The sequence below is a fragment of the Nyctibius grandis genome, chromosome 4 (genome assembly GCF_013368605.1).
Source record: "Nyctibius grandis isolate bNycGra1 chromosome 4, bNycGra1.pri, whole genome shotgun sequence".
In the NCBI taxonomy this organism is placed as follows: domain Eukaryota; kingdom Metazoa; phylum Chordata; class Aves; order Nyctibiiformes; family Nyctibiidae; genus Nyctibius; species Nyctibius grandis.
The window spans coordinates 80,825,246-80,849,154 of NC_090661.1; the positions used below are offsets into that span (position 1 = coordinate 80,825,246).

Consider the following 23,909-nt stretch of genomic DNA (forward strand, 5'->3'; position numbering starts at 1 on the left):
ATGGCCCACGAAGAGATTGCATGCATGACAATAGCTTTCCAACACACATTTACAGAACAACAGAATGACCCCAGAAGCTAGGCTGAAGAGTAGACTGATGTCTCTTACACTTAACAGGAGAAAAGACTAGAGGCAGGTAACTAATGATCTCCTCCAGCAACATAAATGCATTATTTGTGAATGCACATCTAGTGTAGAAAGGTGCTATGTACTTCAAGTGCCTAATGAAAGGACTATTCGTGTGCATCTTCCTGACTAATCGCATCTGGATTCCTAAACAAGATTTTACAGTAAGTAACCAAGTACCTATCTCCAGTGGTAATAACATGGGACTTCAGTATATGGTACAAAATACTTTTGATCAGTAACACCATTACATTCATTTGCTACTTTGCATTAGAATTGAGCAAATGCAAGGAGAGGGAAAAGGGGGAAAAGGGAAAAAGTTTCAGCTTTTGTGACCCGAACGTATGTATTAATAAATTTGCTTCAGCTTTATCGCATTGTTTGGGGTGCAACCTTCAGCCAGCCAAGTGATCAAATTCATTGAATAGATGTCTTCATACAATGCTTTTTGCTGGGAAGCTGCTCAATAGTCCATGTTGTTGAAACAAGCTGTCAGGCAAATGAAGAAGCCTCTCCTTCTGCAACAGGCCAGAAAGATTGGCAATTTGGATGCTGTCAAAACACAGTCCTAATTCAGTAATTCTGATTTAACCTTCAACATCTTTGTGATGGTGAAGAAACTCCCCGATCAGAGCAGTATTTGCAGGCTTTTAAGCACGGGCAGATGGACTTAAGAACAGTTAAAGTAGCTCAGTTGTAAGTTTCAGAGGAAAATTCAAACTGTTCAGAATTATGCATGCTAACATTCGGCTGTGCATAAAGATTTTCCAAAATATGCAATTCAGACCATAGGACAGCTTAAATTTTATACCAGCAAGGCCTGATTAACCTGAAAAGACATTATTTTAAGAGGTTTTTAGGTTCCCTTCTATGCTACAGATTTAGTACTCATTCCCTTGGTGTCTTAGTTCCTCAGAATGTAAAGCAGAGTTGAATAGCATTTCCTTTTCATGTAAAGATGTCATGGGAAAAAATACACTAAAGACTGAGATGATAAAGCAATGTGAGAAGAAACACATGAGACAGATACAAAGACCCAAGGCATTTGACCAAAGACATCTCAACATTCATCACTCCAGCCGACTCTGGAAAGGGAGTGCTGCATCTAGACAGATTTTCAGGGAACACAATCCAAAGTCAAGTGACCAAAATAGTTCAGGGACCTGTCACCACTCAGCAGACCTCTGGCTTTGTGCACTGATTTTTTATATTCAATCACACCTTGAAGGATATAAGCGGTCAGAATTAAAGACTGCAAGAGCTGACTCCCTCTTGGGGTAAGAGGGTTCAGATTGGTCCTTACATCAGAACTGAAGAGACTACAAAACAGTACAGAAGGAACGTGGCCCTGCGTTTTGCACTAACAAGCAGTCAGATCTTGAATATTCACACACACACGAAAGGACAGACTTTTTTTTTTTCCTACAACCAGGAGGCATTTCAGAAAATTGTATGGCCATTTTTTGCCTTTGTTAACACAATATAAAACTGTACATTTTCTCCTAGATCCCCTGCATTTGCCACCCACACACAACAAAGCCTTCCTTGTCCTATCATGTATTTTATCACCTCAAGAGCAACCCATTTACAAGGCGGGAAGCTCTAAAGAGAAGCATGAAGGGCTGAACAAATGAGAGTTTTCATCCATTTCAAATATTTGCAGTAATAATAGAAGGGATTTTGATTTTCCAGGAGAGGAAGAGGCGCTTTTAGTTATCAGAGAGACTGGAATTTTGCCAAGATGCCTCTAAGACTATCTGCTGGGATTAGGATGCAGACTGTAACCATTAATCCTCTAGGGTTGGCAGTTCTTGATGCATCCATTACACAGCAATGCTACTTGTGCCAAGACATCCTCTTGTCTGGAAGCAAAGGAGTTAATCGGCAGGAGTCATAGCTTTGCACCCAACACTTCTCACTAGGCATAGCTAACAGAGATAAACTATTATTGGCCCCGATAGCATTTTTTTTTTTTCCTGTGGCAATTCAGCTTAGCAGGGTGTTAGAGAGTGCTCCAAATCCACTTCCTTCAGCAGTTCAACCCTTTGTGAGGCCCCTGCAAGGGCTTTGAATCATTTTTGGAAATCTTTTGAAGTGTTTCAAAACTGTCAGTCTGACCTGAACCCACTTACTGTTCTCTTCCTCCACCTTCTCCAGACACAGCAAATGGGGAAGGTTCCACTTTGGCTTACATCCTTGCTAGTACCTGAAGCCAAGGACTTTCTGCCTCTGGAAGTCTGAAGTTAAACCAAGCAATGTCACAAAGCTAATTCTTGAGGCACATTTATTCAGAGATGAAAACTATTAGCAGAGACTCTGCATTCACAATATACAAAACAGGCCACTACTGCAAGGAGATGATCATATAAAACAGAGAGGTGGTGGTGGTGGGGAAATGTTACTTTCATTCAACATGATTGGGTTAAGGGTGACTAGCCAGAGATTTCTAAAGCAGCTTTTCTACAGTTTAAGAGGTGGTTTCTTTCCATCCCCTTGGTTATATGCCTATTAACTTCTATGGCCCTCCTTATCCTCTGCCCTCAAAAATATCACTTGAGCCTTAAAAAAGCCTTGTCAACTATATTTTACAAATGAAGTATATGGGCATAAAGTGATGCCATCTAGATCTTGAAGGACACTATCGTCAGAACAACAAAAAATAATCTAATTCAGTTAGCTTTTGTGTTTAGCCGGTAGAACTGAGAAAGGCACCTCCATACATCCCATTTATCCTTGTGGAAGGATGGTTCGATAGCATACCAAACCCTCCCACGCACTTGTGCTTTGGTCATCATGCCCAAACACAGAATTACATACATGCTGCTTGTGGGGCATGCAAGACTAGACTGCAGGGAGGCTTGCTATGTTACTTAATGCAAAGCTGCAGACCCCAGGCCTTCTCAGTAATCTTTGTTCATAAATAAATTCAAAGATACCTGGTTTAGGATTAAACAGGTGATCTCCACTGTAGATGGTGTTCAGTTACTACAGTAAGATTTACAGCCTCAGTTTCCCCACCTGTAAAAAGATGGGCCTTACAAAAGTGCTGGTAAGGGTAGTCAAACCACCAAACAGAGCAGGGGCACTATGGAAACCTTCACTATCAAAACCAGAAATTACCCAGCGTCATCTCTGCATCATCTCTCTTTGTTTCCGCAGACAAGGTTCTGGTTCACTGTGCTATGGGTCGCAGCCGGTCAGCCACATTGGTCTTAGCTTACCTGATGATTTACAAGAACATGACAGTGGTGGATGCCATTGAGCAAGTATCAAGACACCGATGCATCTTGCCAAACCGGGGCTTCTTGAAGCAGCTGAGAGAACTGGACATAGCGTTGGCACTGCAGAGGAAGAACACCAAAAACAGCCTACCAGCTGATGACAACAGCACCACGATCTAGTATTGTTCCTGGCAGGGTTGTGCTACTGGAAAAGAAACTCTGTAAAAGGAGGGGAGGGGAAGGTTTAGTTAATTACACAAGTCACAAGGATCATTTGTTTTTTGGAAGGAAAAGCAAAGTCATTTCAAATGCTGTCAAGATGAGAAAGAAGGGAAGCCAAATTTAAAACCCATCTTCATAGACTGTTTCAAGCCTTAGCAGAATTCTTTGTGACATCAACCAATAAATTTCACCCTCTGCAAAAAAGCTCTTACAGCACAAAAGCAGGCACAACTTAAAGAAAACCCTCTTCTCATCAAGTACCCCGAAAACCCTGGTCCTAACCCAAGCACATGGCCTTTAAAAGAGTGGAGCTAGGCATTCCTGAAGAAATTTTGCAGGAAAAATACCTAGATGGTAGCAGCACAGATGAATTGTTTAGTCCCAAAGTACTGAAGGATTTTGCAGGAGTTAGCCTTTTTGTGCTGTTTCCTAGCATTTCCATTTCTTCTTTCACAGTAATAATCTAGGGCAGCACAGCATCTAGAGAGCCTCCAGATGAGGAGTCTCTCCCAGTCTTCACAATAGATTTGCAGCAGACCAGGCAAACTAGAAACAAAGCAAGACCCTGGTGAAGGTCAAATGCATAAGCAGATACAACGGACAATTCAAAGAGATACATACACGTGACATTTCAGCAGGTTCAGTTTTGACTTGTTTTTCCTAAATGCTTCAACTGCCAGAATTTTAAAAGGTCCTATACATACAGAATCCAAGTCAATTTACTAGCTCACAGAAAAAAAAAAAACCAAAAAAAAACGTGAGAAAATTATGTGTTGCAACTTATTTTCCTGCACGTGGAAAAACTAACAGCTAGAACAATAAACGAGAAAAGCAGGATGTCCTTTACATTGCTAAGAGGAAGTTCAACACTGAACTTGTGCAGCCCTAATAACCCCCTACATAATCATGGATTATAACCAGTTTTAGTGAGATTTTAGTTTTCATTAAAAAGGTAAGAGACATAGGTGCAGGCTTTAAAAAAATCTCACAGTGACCTGATTAACCAGGAGAAAGCTGCTGCTGGCACTTCCAGACATCCCTGTTTATATTTACCACTACCAAATGTTTCCTCCTATCTCAGCTTTAGTCATCTTAATATATTATTGTGCTCTAATACAGTTGCTAATAATTGTATTTTTTGACAGAAGTAGTCCAAAAACACAAATGGGGACATCAAATCCACTTTTCTGTTTAAACTTATTCAATTCACTCTGTCTGATACCAAATATCAGTAACTGTGTTTTGACACAATGAGAGTTTTGCAACCTCAGCAGTATTTGATAGTCTTAAAATATACTGTAGAGGAGGATCACAATTAAGCCATGTTTACCTTTTTTTGCATCTGCAAAAAGGTCAAGTCATCACCCTCCCTACTGGAATTTTGCCTAATTCACTGTATCAGGTAAGAGCTCTTTACCATCTCAGTGCGTGAGAGGAACAACCGAGCCACCGAGAGCACAGGAGAGTTCTCTTGCTCTTTACCAGCTGACAAAGATTTTGTACCTTTGGACTGTAGACACCTTGGATACTTTAAAAAAAAAAAAAAAAAGAACACAGGGCAGAAATGTGCCACAGAACTGTGCGTATATGCTACAAACCAAGTAGAGTCAAGCATAACTTTAAACCATTTTTTGTAGATGTTAACAGCTCTTTACAGGCCTAGCATCTCGCGTGTGAAGGCTTTCCTATTCCTTCACTTCCTTTTGGGTCCCGAAGCCCAGTAAATCATTCATCTCCAAGGAGTAACTGTAGCCAAGGCTGCAGGCACCCCTAATGCAATGCTTTTGACTTCTCACTTGTATTCATCTGTATAATAAAGACCTTATCTTCAAATTCTCAGACACAGCACAACACAGTAAGCACAACTAGACTACTGTTAAAAAAAAAAATTAGACATCATGATGTGAACAATGTTCATGATAGAGATACACAAACTCTGGGACTTCCAGAAAATTAAGTATCTCTACACCTGGATTAGAAAAACAACAACAAAAAAACAAATAAAAAGAAACTCAAAGGAAGCCACTTAACACTTCAAAAATAAATGAGCAGTCACAATGTGGCTTTAAAGAGTCAAAAAGTTCTTGGAAGGGATTGCTCAACTCTTTCCATCTACTTCCACAGACCTTAAAACACACCTTTTCAGAGCGCCCTACCATCTACTGCAACTTAATTCACAACTTAGACATGCAACAGCTCTCCCAGACTTGTGCCTGACCAACCTGCCTTTCAGACACATGGCCCTGGTCTTTCATTTACCCTGATGAAGAAAGCTGAACTTTCTCCTCTCTATGGCAGCAGTGTGTTTCTTAGCATTAGCCTGACAAGACAGGAATTCTGTACCAAATGATCTACTAAAATGTAACAAATATCTACCAGGATTTCCCTCAGCCAAATTACAGGTTATTTTCTTTCTTGTAATCTGCATGATAGCTTGATAACTGCTGTAACTGGAAGAGGATTTGTAGCTGATTTACATGCAGAGTGTATTTGAACAAGGTTTTCTGGGGCCTGGAGATGGGTGTATCTTTTGCAGTCTGAGACCTGTGCAAATACACAGAAAAAATTTTAATTTCCTGGGGCCCAGATGCTTTTGGTGGAGACTGACAAAACTTTCAAACAGCAGCCTCCCAGCTACTGATAGAAAACACAATGCTAGAACTCTTGAGTAGTTCCCACTCATTTTGTCCTGCATAGCAGATTAGGAAATTGGCACATGGCAACACTGACATAGCAATAGAAGAATGTATTGACAATTTCCAGAGCACAGGATTCCAAGCTACTCAGAAACTAGGAGCTACTATTCCTGCATGGAGATGAAAAACAGCACAAAACTGATTTCTGATGAAGTAAATCAATAGAACTGTGTATTCCAGTGTTTCTACACTTATTACTTGAAGGCCTTAAGCATGGCTTAATTTATTATTAGTAGATAGGGAAAAAACTACCAATAATTTAAATTACTGAACTAAAATTATGATAAAACCAAAACTGTAATCCTACCTTGTATCTTCTTACAAACTCTCTCCCTACTCCACCAAGCTCAAAACAACTTTTGATCAATGCATACCCCAGAGCTTCGCTTTGAAAAAGCTGACCTATAATACTATATAGATCATAAACAATGCTGGAGATACATAGTTTTAATACAGAGAAGTAATAAAAGGGAAGCGGAGGAAAAAGTCATAGGTCTTTACTACGTCAGTCAGTTTGGTTGCTCCTATAGGTGTCAGTCTCTACAGAAGGGGCTGTAACAGGATCACCCTCAGCACTACAGACAATTGCCAGACCCATTCTTCCTATTTACCACACTATATAAATGGAGTTTCTTTCCATCAACTAGCCTGCCTGATGGACAAATTAAACAGCTTATAAAACGAAAACAAATAGATAGTGATCTAACATGAAAGTTTTGTACATTTAAAAGTCCTCTGTTTCTGCTTATATCACACAGCTTCTTACAAAGTTAGTAAAAAATTGGTTGTATTTTTTCCACTGCTAGGAGATCAGGCAGCCAGTGTGACAACACTTACTAATCCTGTCTTTGCTAAAGGACTAGAGTTCAGCCTTCAGTTCTGTGATCTGGCAGCTTCCAGACGAAGCAGGTTCTGCTCTGAAGACAAGTATCTTTCCTAGAACCAAGTCTTGCCTGAAGCACTCTGCTGGTACAGCTACACTAATTACACAGTTCTGAAGTAAACATACTTCTTATTTACCCCCCAGCTTTCTTCTCTACCATTCTTCCAGAATCAATTAGATTAAATCAGAAAAAGCAAAAGTTCTGGAACATGCAGCTTCCACAAAGTGGGCACCCTTGCAAGTTGCTAACTAGCTAACTAACAAGTGTTAACAGCACTGACTTCACCTACAAGCCAGGTCTGTAAGCAATGTACATGCAGAACGAGGCAAGTTTATTTCATTCTTGCAAATCACTAGTGGTATGAAGTATCTTATTTGTCAAACCAAAGACTAAGATTGCATGGGCAGGGAAACCTGCATTTCACAAGAATCATCTATTGCAACTCTGTGAAGAATTCTTTTGAGATACTAAAAGAAAGAGCTAATTCTCAGCTGGGATAGTGCTAGAGCACAGTCAAAATTGACACTGCAATGGGCACACAATACATAGAACAGGTAGATCTGTCAAGGAAAAGACAGTCTTCTTAAAACAGAAACTTTAGTGCAGTAATGCAATTCACAGCTGAATAGTCAATATAGGAAAAGATGTAGGACAGCCATTTGTCCTCCCGAAATAAATTCAGTTCTGAAATAAAAAAATAGTATTGGAAACTTGCCTGTTGTGCACACATCATTTTCCACCCAAGTTTTAATCTATGTATTGCAAATACAGAATTTTAGCAGTATGCTGGAGTCAGGATGGTCTGTTTCAGGTTAGCACACACTGAAATGACAAGGTGGTCTGATTTGCCTGTACGCTACAGGCTTGGAAACCTGAAAATAAACAGCAGTAGATAAAGACTCAGGTGCCTTCTTCACTCACTGTAAAAACATTCAAATGAAAAATCACAAAACATAGTGCTACTTTGAGATGCAATTAATCAACAAAGATACAAAGTCCTAGTTATACACACTTGAAGGCTGCACGTTAGCTGTGTTGTGTTCACCTTCCCTTTTCCCAAGCATAAAAAAAGGTGACAGTGACTCTTGTGAGGACAAACACACATATAGTTTAAGTACTATGAATACTCTTTTCCCTCAAAAAGCAAATTTGACAGTGTAAGTGCATGAACAAAGATCTTTGTTGTATTGTGCTCCCCTCATCAAGCATTCTGAACTCCTAAAATACAAGTTACTCCAAATTACCATTTGACCAGCAATTTTAGCTCCTGTTCAGATCCACTAGCTTAGACTGCTGCCCCATCATACTAAAATTGAACAGGTTATGCGTGTAAATCTGTAGCATCAATCTCTTGATTTGGCAACACTACACACTTTAAGGGTTTTCTTTAAAGATATACACATTTCTCTGACTTTTGAGCATATAAAATATCACCTATAAAGCTGCTTTATATACTGGAATGGGGACATACAGAATTTTCAATCAAGAAGACCAATCCTTTCACCTTAGCTAGCAACCCTCCTGCAGTGTCAGTGGGCTAGAGGGGGGGGATTCAGTGGCAACATTTACATTAGAAGCATTTTGAAAAATTCTTACAAGGATTTTTTTCTGGTGCAGATTCACATGCACCCAATTTAAGCTCAGTCCACTCACAAGCTCCACATATAGACAGCCTTCTTCATTCTTACAGATCTTCTATTGCTAGATTAGAAGTGTCCATATACACTTGTTATGTGTTTGTGTGGGCACATATACATGCACATACACAGAACTCAGAGGTTCAACACAAGATTTGCATCGTTTTGTAATCCAGTAACAATGACAAAGGAAGAGATTACAATTCTGTCATCAATATAAAGTCCAAACATCATGTCTGTTACTATCATATACCCTTTTACATATATATTAACACTTTCTATAGGAAAGAAGTTTCATACCTTAAATATTGACGACCTTGTCATGTATTAAATACATATCTATTCAATATTTTATTAAGATTATAAAAAAAAAATCTTAGATACTCTTTATTTTCACAAGGTGTATGCAATTATGATGAGTAACCTACACTTAGGCTCTAACAGCCCAATCCAAACCCCATCAACTTTAATGGGCTTTAGATCAAGCACGTGAGAGCAGTGTAACAAACACTATTTCAGGAGGTAATTCCCATGCAACATCACACTATGACAAGACACAAGAGGCTAAAAATGGCTCATCATAATTTATTTTATGTTAAAATGTACAGCTTGGGGGGTGAGGGGGGGCTGTTGTTTTTTGCAGGTTTTATTTTTGTTTCTTGGGTGGGTTTTTTGTGTGTGTTTTGGTTTTGTTTTTTTGTTTTTTTGTTTTTTTTTTTTTTTTTTAAGTGACTGACTAAAAAGATAACAGATAAATACCAGAGTGTCACTGGGTCTTATTTTTACATGTATCAAGCCTCTTCTGTTCGGCCCTTACAGTCACTCTGTACAGGTACAAAGGCTACAAAAAAGGAAGCAATATAAACAGACACAAATAACTTTTGCCTTTTTACATGCGATCTGTAAGCTTAGTTTGAGCTATTCACACGCTACTTCTCTATTTTTTCCCTTAAAAAATAACTCCAATATTTTATAAAGATAGAAAAATCTACAGATGGAATGAAAATGTAAAGTTAGAGGCATTTCCATAAAATAGCAACTTTACACCAAATTCACTACTCTTTTTTTTTTTAAATCCTGCCAAGTATTTGGACATATATGAAAATGTTTCAAAACTTGACAAATAAACACCGAGATGTTTCAATCAACATAAAAACATAACAGTATTTATAAAACAGAAAGCTGCCTTTTTTCCTACCCCAGCCCCAAAGAAACTGGTCACAAAAATGGAAAAGAATCTCAACTTTACACTAAACATACAGCAATAAAACCCTTTGAACTAACCAAAATGTGAATAGCTTTTGCAGCTTTTTTTATTATTTTTTACAAGTTTTATAATTAACAAAAATATAGTTCTGGTTTGTTTTTTTTTTTTTTACCCCTCAAACTAGGGTAACCTAATCAAGGCAAAAAAATTAAGAAATGGCTTACTGTTAAGCACAACACTTGTACAGTACTACAAAATGCACTGTCACTAACAAAGACATTAGCGGCATGCGGAAGTGTCACCTTCAGAAACAAAATAATACAATAAAAGAACTGCTAAAAGGCATTTACATGTGGGGAAAGGAGAGAGAGAAAGCTCACGATCCAGTACTGTCTGATAGTTTTGGAGTCTATTTATCCACATTTTTAATGGGAGCAGGCACATAGAATGGCTCTGAACCATCAGCTGCTGTGTAATTGCAGTTCATAGAAAGAGTTCTTCCTTTCCAGAGAACTTCAAGCTCAATGAAATAAACAAAAAATCAAAAACCACCTAATTCCCCCCAAAGAAAAGAGAAGTTAAATCCCACAAAGTTAAAAAAAACAAACCGGAACAGGAAAAAAAAAAACAAACCAAAACAAACAAAAAACCCCCAAACAACAAAAACAAGAAATAAAGAAAAAAGAAAAACTTGTATAAGGCTTTCTGCTGCATACAGCTTTTAAATGGTGCCAACAAATGTTTTTGCATTCACACCAATTGCTGGTTTTGAAATCGTACTCTCCAAAAGATATTTGTGCAGATCAATCCAACATGCCAGTTTGGTAGTCTGTCTCTCCAAAGGGCCTACCTTCTCATGTAGGATCCATTAAGAGACTGTTTAGACATGCCTGTATTCATGTAGCCATGATGCCCCGGAGGAGTGTACATCATGTTACTGTGGGGTGCTGTCTGCATTGGTTGCTGTGCATATGGCTGAGTTCCCATCATCCCCATCTGCATCTGCATAGGGTACTGGGGTGTTTGATTCATATACCCATGATTACTGTGATATCCACTATTCATCATCGGCTGGGACATACTATAACCATTCATAGCATTAAGGGTATTCATATTCATGTTCACTGAATTGACATTATAAGCTGGGGCTGGCATCAAATTTACACTCATGTTCATACCACGCTGCATCGTTAAGGTCCGCGCAGGCCCTTGCATGGCCACAGTCTGTGAAGCACGCCCATAAATTTGTGGCTGATGGGCTGCAGCAGCAGGTGGCAGAGGTGTGGATTTGGTTCTTACAGAAACATGACCTTTGCTGGCCATCTGAGTCTGCAGTCTTTGGGTGTGGGATATTCCAATATTCGATGAAGTCATATTACGCTGCAAAAGGGGAGGTGGCAAATTCATGGGAGGAGGAGTAAGGTTAGGGGGAGGGGTCATGGTAGCCTGTGCTTGGGGTCCTCCAGGAACAGCATGTGGAGACTGAGAAAGCTGAACGAGCCCTGTATTACTTAAGGGGGTGGACAAAGAGGCACTATTTGCATAGGAAGTTACAGCAGCTGAATGGCTGTAAGGCAAAGAATGATCCATAAGCGTGTTAGTTAACTGTTGTAGTTTGGCAAGGCTGAAGGTGGCAGACGGCTGTGAGTAGTGCCCTGGTCCAAATTCACTCTGCCCCATTCTTTCATATAGTCCAATGTTGGCATTGCCAGCCTCGGGGATTTCAGTTAACTGCATAGGTGGCGTAAAATTAGCAGCCATGCTGCACTGGGATAACTGTTGGTTGCTGCTCGGAGGCCTTTCAACAACACAACCTTGGGGAGATTTGACATTACAAGTGGGAGGAGAATTGATGTTTGTTTGTTGCATCATACTGCAGCTTCCATTAATGTTAGACATCTGCTGTGTTACTGCACAGCTACTCTGTGTTAGGTTACTAGATGTAAGGCTAGTGTACGAGCAACTGTTTTGCGAAGAGTTGTTTCCACAGATACTACTACCCATTGTAGAATCGTAACTGCTTGGGTTTTCATAGTTTTCTGTTGTGCTCTCAATGCTCCCTAAGTCACTAAACCCACTATCCACAACTTGTTGTGAATGATCAGAAACTGAGGGAACATCCATCATTGGGCTGGTCTCCATGTTCTGTAGAGACGGCACAGAAATGGCACTTTGATCTGGGCTGATCTGAGCATAGCTGTTCTCTAAAGGAGCAACACTTGGACTATTAACAGAACGAACTGACTGGCTGGGATGGGAATGCACAGATGAAACCGGGCTACTGTGGTCAGACTGCTGACAATCATCCAGTGTGGTCATTTGGGGACTTTGGTCGTTATGGGCATAGTTTTGCAAACTTCTACAGGCCTCCTGAGTCTCTGCACAGTCTTGAAACGCATCTTCATGTTCACTTGCTTCTTGGGTTAGAGACTGTACTGCTTGAACCGTCTCTGAATCAATCTCCATGGTCTCAGTACTCTCTCCCTTGAAATCGGAATGTAATTCTTCACCAGCTTTTTGGTCCTGGTTGTTATCTGTATGATCATCATCAGATTCAGGCACTGGGTCTGAGTCTGTAGCAAGTTCTTTCCGGTCACTTTCACACTCATCAGCTGCAATGTCAACACCGCAATCCATTAAGTCCTCTTGATTTGAATTACCAGTTTGAACATTTACGTCTAAAAAAGACTGCTGTGTTTCCAGCATGTCTTTGAAAGCTTCACCAGGCAATTCCTCTTTCTCCACTTCTGTTGAACCCATGTGACTATCGTCTTCATCATCTGCATCATGATCCTCATTGTGAGAAGGTTCATCCTCCTCCTCCTCCTCCTCCTGATCATCCAAATGCACGGACTCCTCTTTTTGCAGAAACACCTCTTCTGCTTTGTCTTTTTCTTGATCTTTTGAATTGATTCCACCTTCCTCTACATTCCTTTCTTCTTCCCCAGCTTTCATCATATCATTTTCTTGTTTTTCAAAGGGTTCACTGGGTGGATGCAGAGGTTCAGGTTCTACCTCTTTTACCTCATCATCTGGTGGTGGTACTACTTCAACAGGCTCTTTAATCGCTTCCTCTGTAACAGCAGGAACTGAGAAGGGCTTGTCTTCAGGTACTTCCTTTTGTTCCTCCACCAGCACCTGATAGTCAGGCTCCATAGGAGTCTCGGGAGGAGTGTATAAATTAAGCTTAAAGCCAGGTTTTCTTTCTTTGCTTTGCCTCCATTTAGATGGACCGCGCTTAACTCCTTTGGGCCAGCCCTGCTTACTCTTTAAAGGTTCAAGATTGTCTTTAGTGCTTTCTTCCAATACAGCTACATCCTCTGTATTATCTTTGGGAGGCAATAAATAGAGACAAAAGAAAAGTCTTAGCTTGCACAAACTAATCAATATTTTCAAACATAAACTCAAAAGTAATTTATAAACTCAAAATGTATTAAGAAACTCTGGAACAAGAGTTATAAACGGATCTCGAACCACAAGAGAACGACATAATATCTACAGTTCAAACACACTTATACAGAAATGTAAAGTTGTTCTTGTTTGGTGGCCTTTTAACAGTGACCATCAGAAACACTACTTATATACAAGAAGAATCCCAGAGATTTAAATCACAAGACATAAACTAGAGCAAAAATATTATGCAAATATTTGATTATCAACCTTTGTTTTTAGAAGAGATAGGCCATCACTTTATATACACACTGATCTAATCCATATTCATCTTTTTTCGACAGTAAAAAGACGAAAGCCTGGAGTTTCCCGTTTGACCATTCTGAAGGACAAGCCATAGTAAGCTTATTATGCTTTAGTACCAACACGGGAGTTAAAAAAAAGGTCATTCATTCTAGTTATCTTCTCATGGGCAGCATATCATGATACAGCTCACAATACATGTCAAAATCCAAAAGATAATTGAAAGTAAACACAGAGTGCATCAGAACACTAAATTAATCCATTGACTATAAAAAACTACCCGAACACATTCACTCCTCTCCCCAGATACCACTTACATATACACCAGAAAAAGGGAGAATTCTCCGGATAGAACATGCTGCACTTGGAAGTGTAACAGCTTCAGTGATACTCCTTTGCCAAGTTCTGCCTCTCACTGTAGTGCTATAACACTCCTATAGTCAATTAATGTGATGACATGGTCCATGGACAAATACACAGTATCAGTCTATTGTTAAAACAGTGCAAACCTGACCACTGGGACAAAGCTGGAACACACTGAATTTGCTACTATTAGTTTAATCCATTTCTGTTGAGAAGCAGGAAAAAGCAGTAATGTTCTAATGTACCTGTACACTGTTTTGTAACAGCACCAACATTCATAAGCATGGTTGCTCTAGTAGCACAAAAGCTGTTTTAAATAGAAATCAGTGCATGATCCCTCAACTGAGGATCACAAAGATTAAACCTCCCATGCAATCATGTAAACACTAAAATAGTACCCACTGGCTTCTTGGAGAAAATATACAGACCTGAGAATCCAGTCATTCGTTCTGGAATTAAAACTTGCAAGTGTAATTTGAGAGCCAGGAGGTCAAAGGATGAGTATACATTCAGAATAACTCATTAGTAGTTTCACTACCCATCCATTAGCTTTTCTGCCCGGAAATATCCTTGAAATCAAACTAGATAAGCTGGTTTGAAAGAGCACGGTTAAAACTATCCCTCTCTTTTGTGGGGAAAAAAAATAGGCACCCCAGTGCTGAGAACATATTGTGCCCCAGAAACAACAAACATTTCACTGAATTACCAACAACGCTGAACAGAAAGCTATCTGTGTAAATCAAATCTTACTTTTTGCTTGTATCCTTTACCAAGGATACAAAACCAGTATTAGACAATATTGCAGTAATACCCCTGCTCTGTTGAGTATGAAATGCCCTGTAGCAGGGACATAGAAGTTGTTTTTGGCAACGTGACAAGGACTGCAGTGCTTCGGACTGGAAAACATTTGTTTTCTGAACACAAAAAAATATTACAATATTAATGGATGTGGAATAACAAAAGAAGTAAACACAATAGAAACAAATCAAAACAAAAAAAATCTGAAGTCACCACTGAATTCTAATAAACTACGTGAGATTAATGGCTCCAGTAGCACCTCTAAGCAGAAACCATTATTAAGATCATAAGATTTTAAGACCAAAATGGCTAAATAAATCTTGTTAAAAATTTCCAGATTTATGACAAAAATAAACACTTCCTTTGAAGGCCACCCGACAAATTAATTTTGTGAAGATATAAGAATATTTTTAACTTACTTGTACAACTGTCATCACTCCTGTAACAATGAATATCTTTCTCCTCCTTGTTCTGCTCTTCCTCCTCCTCCTTCTCCTGTTTCTGCTGCCCAGGTTGATACTCAAAAGCTTTTCTAATCACAGGCTTCAAGTCATCATCTTCCCCATCCATCTCACAGGTAGGTTCCAGCTGCGGCATGGGACACTCTTCATCCGAGTTATCAAATGGCTCATTCAACACCTCTGTCGTTTCCGAAATGGTCTCTGTTGTAACACTGCTATTAATCCTTCTGCGTTTACGACCTCTTTTCTTTTTCAGTATGAAAGGTCTCTGAAAAATAATTCCACAAATATAACTCTTTCTACATTCCTGTTTGTTAGCCGACTCTGGACATAAATTTTTGTAAAGTGAGTTTACAATAGTCTATTTACTCATTCAAAAAAAATACTTTACATTGCACCAAATTCAAATATAGACAGAATCTGAAAGTACAATGTCTGCACAGTTAAAATAGGTATGTATCTAAACATGCACACAAACCTTTCTGTAGGTGAAAATTAAGTGTAAAATTTTCTTCAAATTGTAGTGACTTCTACCTTCTTCTGTCAAATAATATTCTCAGTGATATTACATAAATTGTACTTACACATTTTTCCTTTGTAGATTTACAATTCAACAACCTTCACAAGTATCAAAGTTTATTCTTCTACAGTTCTGGTTTCTGTCATTTTAGGAATACGTATGTATATAGAAAAACAGATAACAGCAAAGGAAGTGCACCTCAAGCTTCACACGGGTCTCAACAATACACTACAAGAATTCTACAGTTGGCTGCTACAAAGAAGAAACTGTTCACTCGTTTATATTTCTGTTATTATGCATTCTCACAGATTTATATTTACTTTTAAGTTTGCTAATCTAAACAAAAGGACATTCCAATTCCCTAATTCTCACCCGAGACACCTAAATACATATGCTAAGGTGAGTGGTTTAAAAATTTTGGGATGCTTAGTTTAGTAATTTAAACCATTCAAATAGTTGATTTTTCAACAAAATTACTAATTATGTAAGCACTGCAGTAACCAGAATTTAACATTTAAATCTCTTGGAAATTAGAAGAATATGGGTAAGAAACCCCCTTTTGTTTTAACAGCATTTGTTTTGCAACACAGTATTCCCCTTTAAGGACTTCCTATATTAAAACAATAAAAAGACAAACCCCACAAGCTGGACTCCATCTTAAGATGAAAAAAGGAAGGAGCATGACAATGTTGGACCAATACCAATGCCCAACAGCAGAGGGCAATCACTAGTTTAAAAATTAACAGGATATTCTGATTTTTTGTGTCAGTAGTATTTTACAGTTCTGTGAAAAATCCAAAAGATAAAAAATTGGATGGAGAGGAAAAAAAGAGAAGACAGGAGCTGTTCAGTGCCCAAACGCTATAGAAAGAATTAAAACAGTCTAATAAATGTTTGTAAAAAACCAGATTGTTATTTTGATGATAACAATTTGATTGAAATCAGAGATGAATGACTTAAACTAAACCATTGAAGTAACACACCTTTCTTTTTATGGCCAGCGACTGTGGCTTTGTCAGCCGGGGAGGCGAACTTTGCTGATTCTCATCCCCGCCATCCTCCTCGCTGCTTTCCTTAGATTGCTCTGTGGATTGCCCTCGCTCCCCCACCACTGCCACACTTTCTGGAGATCGCAAATATTTATTTTTAGATTGTACTTTTGCAGGTGATTGCCTACTATTAGTTCTTGCGGAGAATATTTCTTGCTCTTCCTTTTCCCAGCAGCTAGCTTGTTCCATTAGACGCTCAGCCTGAAGGGTTGAAGTTAAAATAACGGGTCGCTGAAACAGCATTTACTTAGCCATATCCTTTACGTTCAGCTAAAGAGTTACAATAAGTCAACTCTGATTAGCACTGCTGGCTAACCTAGCAACAACATTTAAGCTGAATCATCTAGTAGCTCCTTTACAACAGTTAGGATAACAAACCAAAGAAGATTGCATTTCATGGGATATTTAGCACTATTAATGATGCAGCGAATTGATTTAAGTCCTTTAGCACTACATTACATGCCCACTGACATGGATCACTTTGAGCAAGTTCATAACACAAAGAATCGATTGACACTGCAGCCTCTGAGCTCTGCACCAAATTTGATCTGATTACATGCTCTTCAACTACCTCAAGAATGATAAACACAGCTTCATGACAAGTGATTCCTGTTTTAACTTTTCGTATTCATCCCCCCAAAGTTACCATATCTTGCTGCACAGCTTCCAAAAATTGTGCATTACAACAGTATCAGTATCCTCTATAATTAAGCAATGGTCAAAGTTAAAACTGCTCTATTTAAGATAACCTAATGTTGAATAATCAGTGATGAAATCCAAAGGAAGGGAAATTCAGAATAAGAAATTTCAGCTTTTACCTCCTTTTCTGCTTCTCTCTCTTCTTCAGAAACTGCAGCATTAGAAACTAACAAAGGAGTCCATCGCAAGCTTTCAGGATCTACTTCATTGATACGTGGATTCGCTTTCAGTTTCTCCATATGATTTGAAATCAGCTTTTCCCTTCTAATAATTACAAATCTACAATCCAATAAACAGTAATTTATTTTATAAAGTGATCATCTAAAACAACCTTCCTACAGTTTAAATCCTTTTGCACAATAACCTGTGAAAATAGATGGGTAAATAAATGGATACATCAAACTAAAAGTATCAGCTGACACACGCAGATAACACATTTACACTACTGACTGTTTACTAAGAGGATGTGAGGAAACAACAGCTTATGAAGTGAAAGCTCAATACTAAACATCACTAGGGCAACAGAGAAAAAAGTAAAGGCTTTATAGTTGACTACTCTAAATCCATGAAGAGGTTTAGTGTTGGCACTTCAGTCACTGCCAGAACAACTTTCAATTTTAACATGACATACAAGCATAAATAGAAAACACTGTGGATCACCAAGTGAAGAGTGAGAAAGTCATTAATAATACAACTGCAGATGGCAGCTAACTGGACAAGAAAGCAAGTTAGAAACATAGGTTTTCTACCAAAGCATAAAAGTGTACCTTAGTCCTATGCTAATGCAGCAGAAAACAACTTCCTAATTACTATTAAATGAAGTAGTGTATCAAAAGTAGGTAAAGACTAACATAATAACACAGTATGCTAATATACTAGCACATATCCCACCGAAGTCCCCTGTTATAAAGAACTATACAATTTTAAACAGCAAAACTTGTTTTTGTTTTTGTTTTTTTTTAGCCAGGATTTCAAATGCTGCAAAAACCAAGTAGGTTAAGTGACAACATTGCTTCTCACTGACAGAATGCTTATAAAAAAAAAAAAAAAATCAGATCCAGGTGAACCCTTTTCATGGAATTGTGACAAACTCCTACTTCACTACATGTAAGAATAATTAACAAAATGTGGGAAATCATAAGAAGCCATACCCGATTCCCAAGTGAATGGCAGGAATTTCAAGGATGTGATTTCTTTTCCTGGCTCAGCCACTGACCTTCTGGATACCTTTAGCCAGGTCAGTTCATGTCCCTGTCTAAGCTTTACTACCTGTGAAAAAAGACTAACTGACCTTGATCATGAAGTATTTTGAATTCTATAGATAAAAAAAACATTATTTTCTAACTTGATGTCAGTATTCAGGGCCTATAATAATTTGTGACATGGCAGAAGCTGCATATAAGTAATGAGTATGTATTTGATTCTCCTTTAAAACGCATTTGTCCCATCAGGTTGTCCATAAATAAGCACTGATGATCTTCATTTTATTTTTTGGCAACCCACTGTTTGTTCGGCAGTTCTGCTTAATTATAAAGTTTCTATGATTGGAATGTCCAGAAAGAATTAAGCAGCCCTTCAGAAACACAAATACCATTGAAAGTCATTTAAGGCATTTTATGAAAAAAAAGAGGCCAAACAACAAAAACAACTCACTTAGAAACTAAAACATCAATCAAGATCATTAAGAAAGAAGATATTCACAAAACAGGCACTCAACTTCTCAGTGAACTATCTTTCAACCTTGATCGTAACATTAAACAGGAACTTTAAAAAGTAATTTTCATTGCCAGCACCTTGAGCAGGAGGACTTCAGGTAGAGCTGCTATGATCCCATGGCTTATGTGAATTCAGTAACAACTAAGAAAGGGGGTGTGGAGAGAGAGACTGCCACCCACAAACCCAAATTTTTCCCTCACACAGACAGACATTTGCAAAGCAAGAGTCGGAATTGTACTCACAGAAGATGATACTGAATGAAACAAAATTCTTCACTGAAAATGTTTCAAGCTGGCCACACCCTTCTAATAACCATTAACACCCTTCTAATAACCATTAACATGAAAGAGGATCCAAGAAAACACCATTTGTTTAAGGAGAAAAACTCTTTATGTAAGACCCCATTAACAAGACACAGTTGTACTGACTTCTTCAGTAAGATGATTACCATTCATTTTAGAAGTCAGAATTTTACACAGACAGTTTTCACATCAACTGTTTTGGAAACAGAGAAACTGAATGTTTTGTCTCAGTATTTTTTTTTTTTTTTTTTTTAGAAGATTCACTGACCTATCTTCTCTTTTATCTATCATGCTATGTTGCTGCAGGGTTGTGGCAATATCATGTGGACACATTCCAGTAGCTCGACTCATTCCTTTGATGCTGATTTGTTTTTCATGGTGGCAGTTAAGGTATTCTAATATGACACTTTTCCAGTAAGCCAAGTATGAGAGACGACCCAGATCAGACAATGGCTTTTCGGGGGATCCTGCTTGACCCTCTCTTCTAGAAAGTAAATAGCCTAGAAGGAAAAGAAACAGAATACCTTACTGAGATAACAAAACTAAAGAATTTTAACTACCCCTTAAGAAAGGTGGTATTAATAGAAAGATCAGCATGACCGATTACATTATTGGTAGCTCTTGCAATTAAAGAAATCCTATCCACAAGAGATTGGTTCCCATCATTATAGTGACATAGAAAAAGATCAAATCCTTGTAAGAGATCTTACGTTATGAGAATCAAACACTAACCAAAACCCTCCTTCTAATCATAAGGCAAGGAGGAAAGAAAAAGCCAACACATTTCGGAACAGGTCTCATAATATATGATCTCATTTAGAACTACAACTATCTGGCCTTTTGAGAAACTTTTACACCTGAGTTACATCACTGAAGCCAAGAATCTTCAGACGAATCTCAAGAGGAAGTGTCATAGGTAATATCAGTTAAGTCAGTTTTCTTCAAGAAGCCCCTGGTGACATAAGTTTTTGATTAAACAGTTAGTTGTTGTATTTCAGAGGTGACATATAATTCACAAGTTGCATTACTAGCAGAATTACTTAGGAGAGATAATTAAAAAATAATCTCCCTTAATTCACATTTAAGAACATTCACTAATTCCAGTTTACAGTCTTCAAGACAGTAACTGATTAGCTATTATATAATACATAGAATAAAAAATGAAGGCAGTGTATGTTGTAAGCTGTTTTTAACACTCTTCAGCTTTAAGAAGCTTTTACAATTTAAAGTAGAACACACCTGCTTGGAGATAACAGAAGTAGTCTGGCATTTGCCACCATTAAAACTAATTCAGGAGAAAGAAAAATATAACACAATTAATAAAATCTATCCTTTCACAATAATTCATCCCTCCATGATACATATTCTGTACTGTGCCTTTACAAACACCACCAAAACATGGGCCTTGAACACCAGGCTTTCAAAATGTTTATTCCACCATAAACATGGACATCATGCTTATGGAATTACATTACTCAAAGTCATTTGGAATCCACCAACGTATATGGTTCTTTCGCCTTCCAATATTCTTACTGTTTTGTGGTTTTGTTTGTTTTTTTTTTTTTTTAAAGTTGGAATCCCTCCTTTTACTTTTCAAAGATTGCTTTAAAACATATCTAGTAACAGTCATGTCACAATTGCTAAACAAATCCTCCTGACTTCTTCACAAAGTTTTTCCTCATCAAGTAAGCTATAAATTAAAAACATGTGATTAACATCCAGCTTTGAGTGAAGCAGTGACTGTTTCCTTATTTTGCTTTATGCTCTGCCATATACAAACTGCACACACACAATTTTTGTTTTTTTAATATATACATAAAAATACGAAATGCACACATACATACATCTGTACTTACGCAGCCTGAAACAATAGTCTTCCCTTTTTCAGGGGCAATACAAAAGGTCCACAACAGAATTCGGAAAATACATATGCACTGGTCTTCATGCTCTCAGCCTCCAGTTTGCACAAAAATGTTTACACAGAAAAGCAGACATCCTATTATATTCCAAGTGACCAGTAACAACACAGATACTGAAGTAAGTAGTGTACCCTTCATAACTATTAGCATGATTGATGATAAAATGCCAGAGCTTCAGGAAGAATACCATCCCCCATTTGTGTACTTCTACATAGCACATAGACACCTACATAAAGCCTGCCTACACCTGCATGGTACCACTGGAAACTCAGCAACTGAATTTATTCTATTTTACAGAAGAAACACTTCCTTAAAACTGAAGAAAAGGAAGGTGGCTTTAACATTTGAAGTTGCAGAATATTAGATTTTTTTATAAGTAGGTGATACATCCTAGTACTACATGTAACTGTTGTTGACAGGAAAAGCCAAACTTGACATTCAAAACCAGATTACATCCTGAATAGTTTGAAGGTAAAGAATTGGTTTTTTACTTCCAACTGCACAAAAAGGAGACCTATAGCATATAGCCTATTCCGCTTAATTTTAGACAAAGCTTCACTTGTACCAAGAAAGAATTTTGGATCAGCTTGTTTACAACATATAAAGACAAGTTTTATACTAAGACGTCATTGCCTATAGAAAAAACATGCAAAACTGCAGCAGTTCAAGTAGTGATATAAGTTTCAACACTGAAAAAGAGAGGGAGAATAACCTGGATTTTTAAAATAAATCCATAAGGAGAACTTACAGTTCCTTCAAGTAACTTTACAGTTTAACCTACCAACTTTACATTTAACAAAACTTGGGCACTAATAGAAAGTGATCATAGGCTGTTTGCAAGACCTGGATTTCATTCTTGTCTTTCATTATACTTTATAATTACTTTGACAAGAACTTTCTTCCTCCACTTCCATTTTCCTCATACGTTAACAGGGCTTTCTTGGTAAACATCTTATGAGGCTTAATAAGAAACTACTATCAAGAGTTTGGAATCATTAGTTAGGCAACCACAAGTAGCTTTAGAGTTTTACTGGTATATCTTTGATCATCGGGATCCTTCCAATGGTTGGGGACTTTGAGACTAGCTCTTAGCAATCGCTTTCACATATTTTCACTCTACATTAAAGCAGTGAAACTTCACCTGCATGGCAATAGCATCTGTTGGTATTCTCCTACGATTCTACAATATAACCTATGCTTATCCAGGATACATTCTACAGGATCAAAAATATAAAACAGAGGTAACAGTCTCAGTTACATGTAGCGAGCACTGAATGGGAAGATTCTCTTAACAGATTCTGTGATTTGAATTACATCTATTAAATTAAACTTACCAAAGAGATGCCAAATAATTGATCTAAGTTGCAGGTAAATAAAAAACACTGATCTTGGTAGCTCGTGTATCTATCCTGAAGCATCTGAAATGAGTACAATACGCCCCTGTTAAACAGATATCCCCAGTGTCATGGTGTCTACCTAATCTCAATAATGGATAGCCTCAAAGTGGAAACCTGAAAGAACTTTCTTAAATTATAACCCCTGCCATAAGACTGTGAACAACAGCAACACTCAGAGGACGAAATATAGCTCCTCCCCACCCACCCCCCTAGAGTGAACAAGTCAGACTGTATGTTACACAAAAAATCCAACCCAGAACAAAATATAAGACCTAATCTAGAAGAACAAAGAGTTGTCTGCCTTACCTTTTGGGCTTATGAGTGACGGCATCACAAAATTAAACAGCCAAAATACCATTAATGATTTTTATTTCTTGCTTTATCTCCAGCCTTCATAGTGAAGCAACATGCCACGTGCGATTTACAGCCCTTGATTTTTGTCATGCAGACCTCCCCAGAACTACTAAGGTTTTATCTTATTCAAGATTTAGAACAATTAGAAGAAATTCAATCTGAGAAAGGGAAAGTTAATATAAGATACATATATTTTATGCCTTCAACACAAATTTAGGAGATAAGACATTAAAACATATATTTAAAAAAATTAACTTGAGCAATATCTTGTAATTTCAATCTACAGCATTCCTAGTATGTAACACCTCTGAAATACTTACAGTAGAGTCTAGATGCACTTATGTGACAACAGTAACTTCAATACATCTGTGTCAGTCTCCATAAACTTTCAGTTAGTTCTCTACTGATTTTGTTATGCTCTGTTCTGTCTCTTAAAACAAAGCAAACAGCATGAGATCCGAGGTCTAGCACCCTGTTCTGACAGTGGCCAACAGAAAAATCCAAGGGACAGACTAAAACAGGCAACCATCTTGTGAAACTCACATGCGAACATCTGGCTCTGTCCAAACAAATAGAACCCACCAGATGCGTATCATGCCCACAATTTTTGGCATTTTATAAGAGCTTGGTAAGATTTGTTAAGCA

General features: G+C 38.0%; 2 protein-coding genes across 4 annotated transcripts in view; one reads left to right on the forward strand and one right to left on the reverse strand.

The window, feature by feature from the left end:
* Positions 1-8,048, forward strand: part of DUSP29 (dual specificity phosphatase 29) — a 30,562-nt gene extending 22,514 nt beyond the window's left edge. The window contains exon 4 of the mRNA XM_068399124.1: positions 3,286-8,048. Coding sequence (XP_068255225.1) covers positions 3,286-3,527 — 242 coding nt within the window. The 3' untranslated portion in view covers positions 3,528-8,048. The remainder of the gene's footprint in view (positions 1-3,285) is intronic.
* A 2,097-nt stretch (positions 8,049-10,145) lies between these two features.
* The window catches only part of KAT6B (lysine acetyltransferase 6B), a 124,587-nt gene continuing 110,823 nt past the window's right edge, over positions 10,146-23,909 (reverse strand). For all 3 annotated transcript variants that reach the window (XM_068399121.1, XM_068399120.1, XM_068399122.1), the window contains exons 13-17: positions 19,863-20,094; positions 17,696-17,855; positions 16,812-17,078; positions 15,267-15,576; positions 10,146-13,322 (exon numbers count right to left, since the gene is read on the reverse strand). In XM_068399121.1, coding sequence (XP_068255222.1) covers positions 10,840-13,322; positions 15,267-15,576; positions 16,812-17,078; positions 17,696-17,855; positions 19,863-20,094 — 3,452 coding nt within the window. In that variant the 3' untranslated portion in view covers positions 10,146-10,839. The remainder of the gene's footprint in view (positions 13,323-15,266; positions 15,577-16,811; positions 17,079-17,695; positions 17,856-19,862; positions 20,095-23,909) is intronic.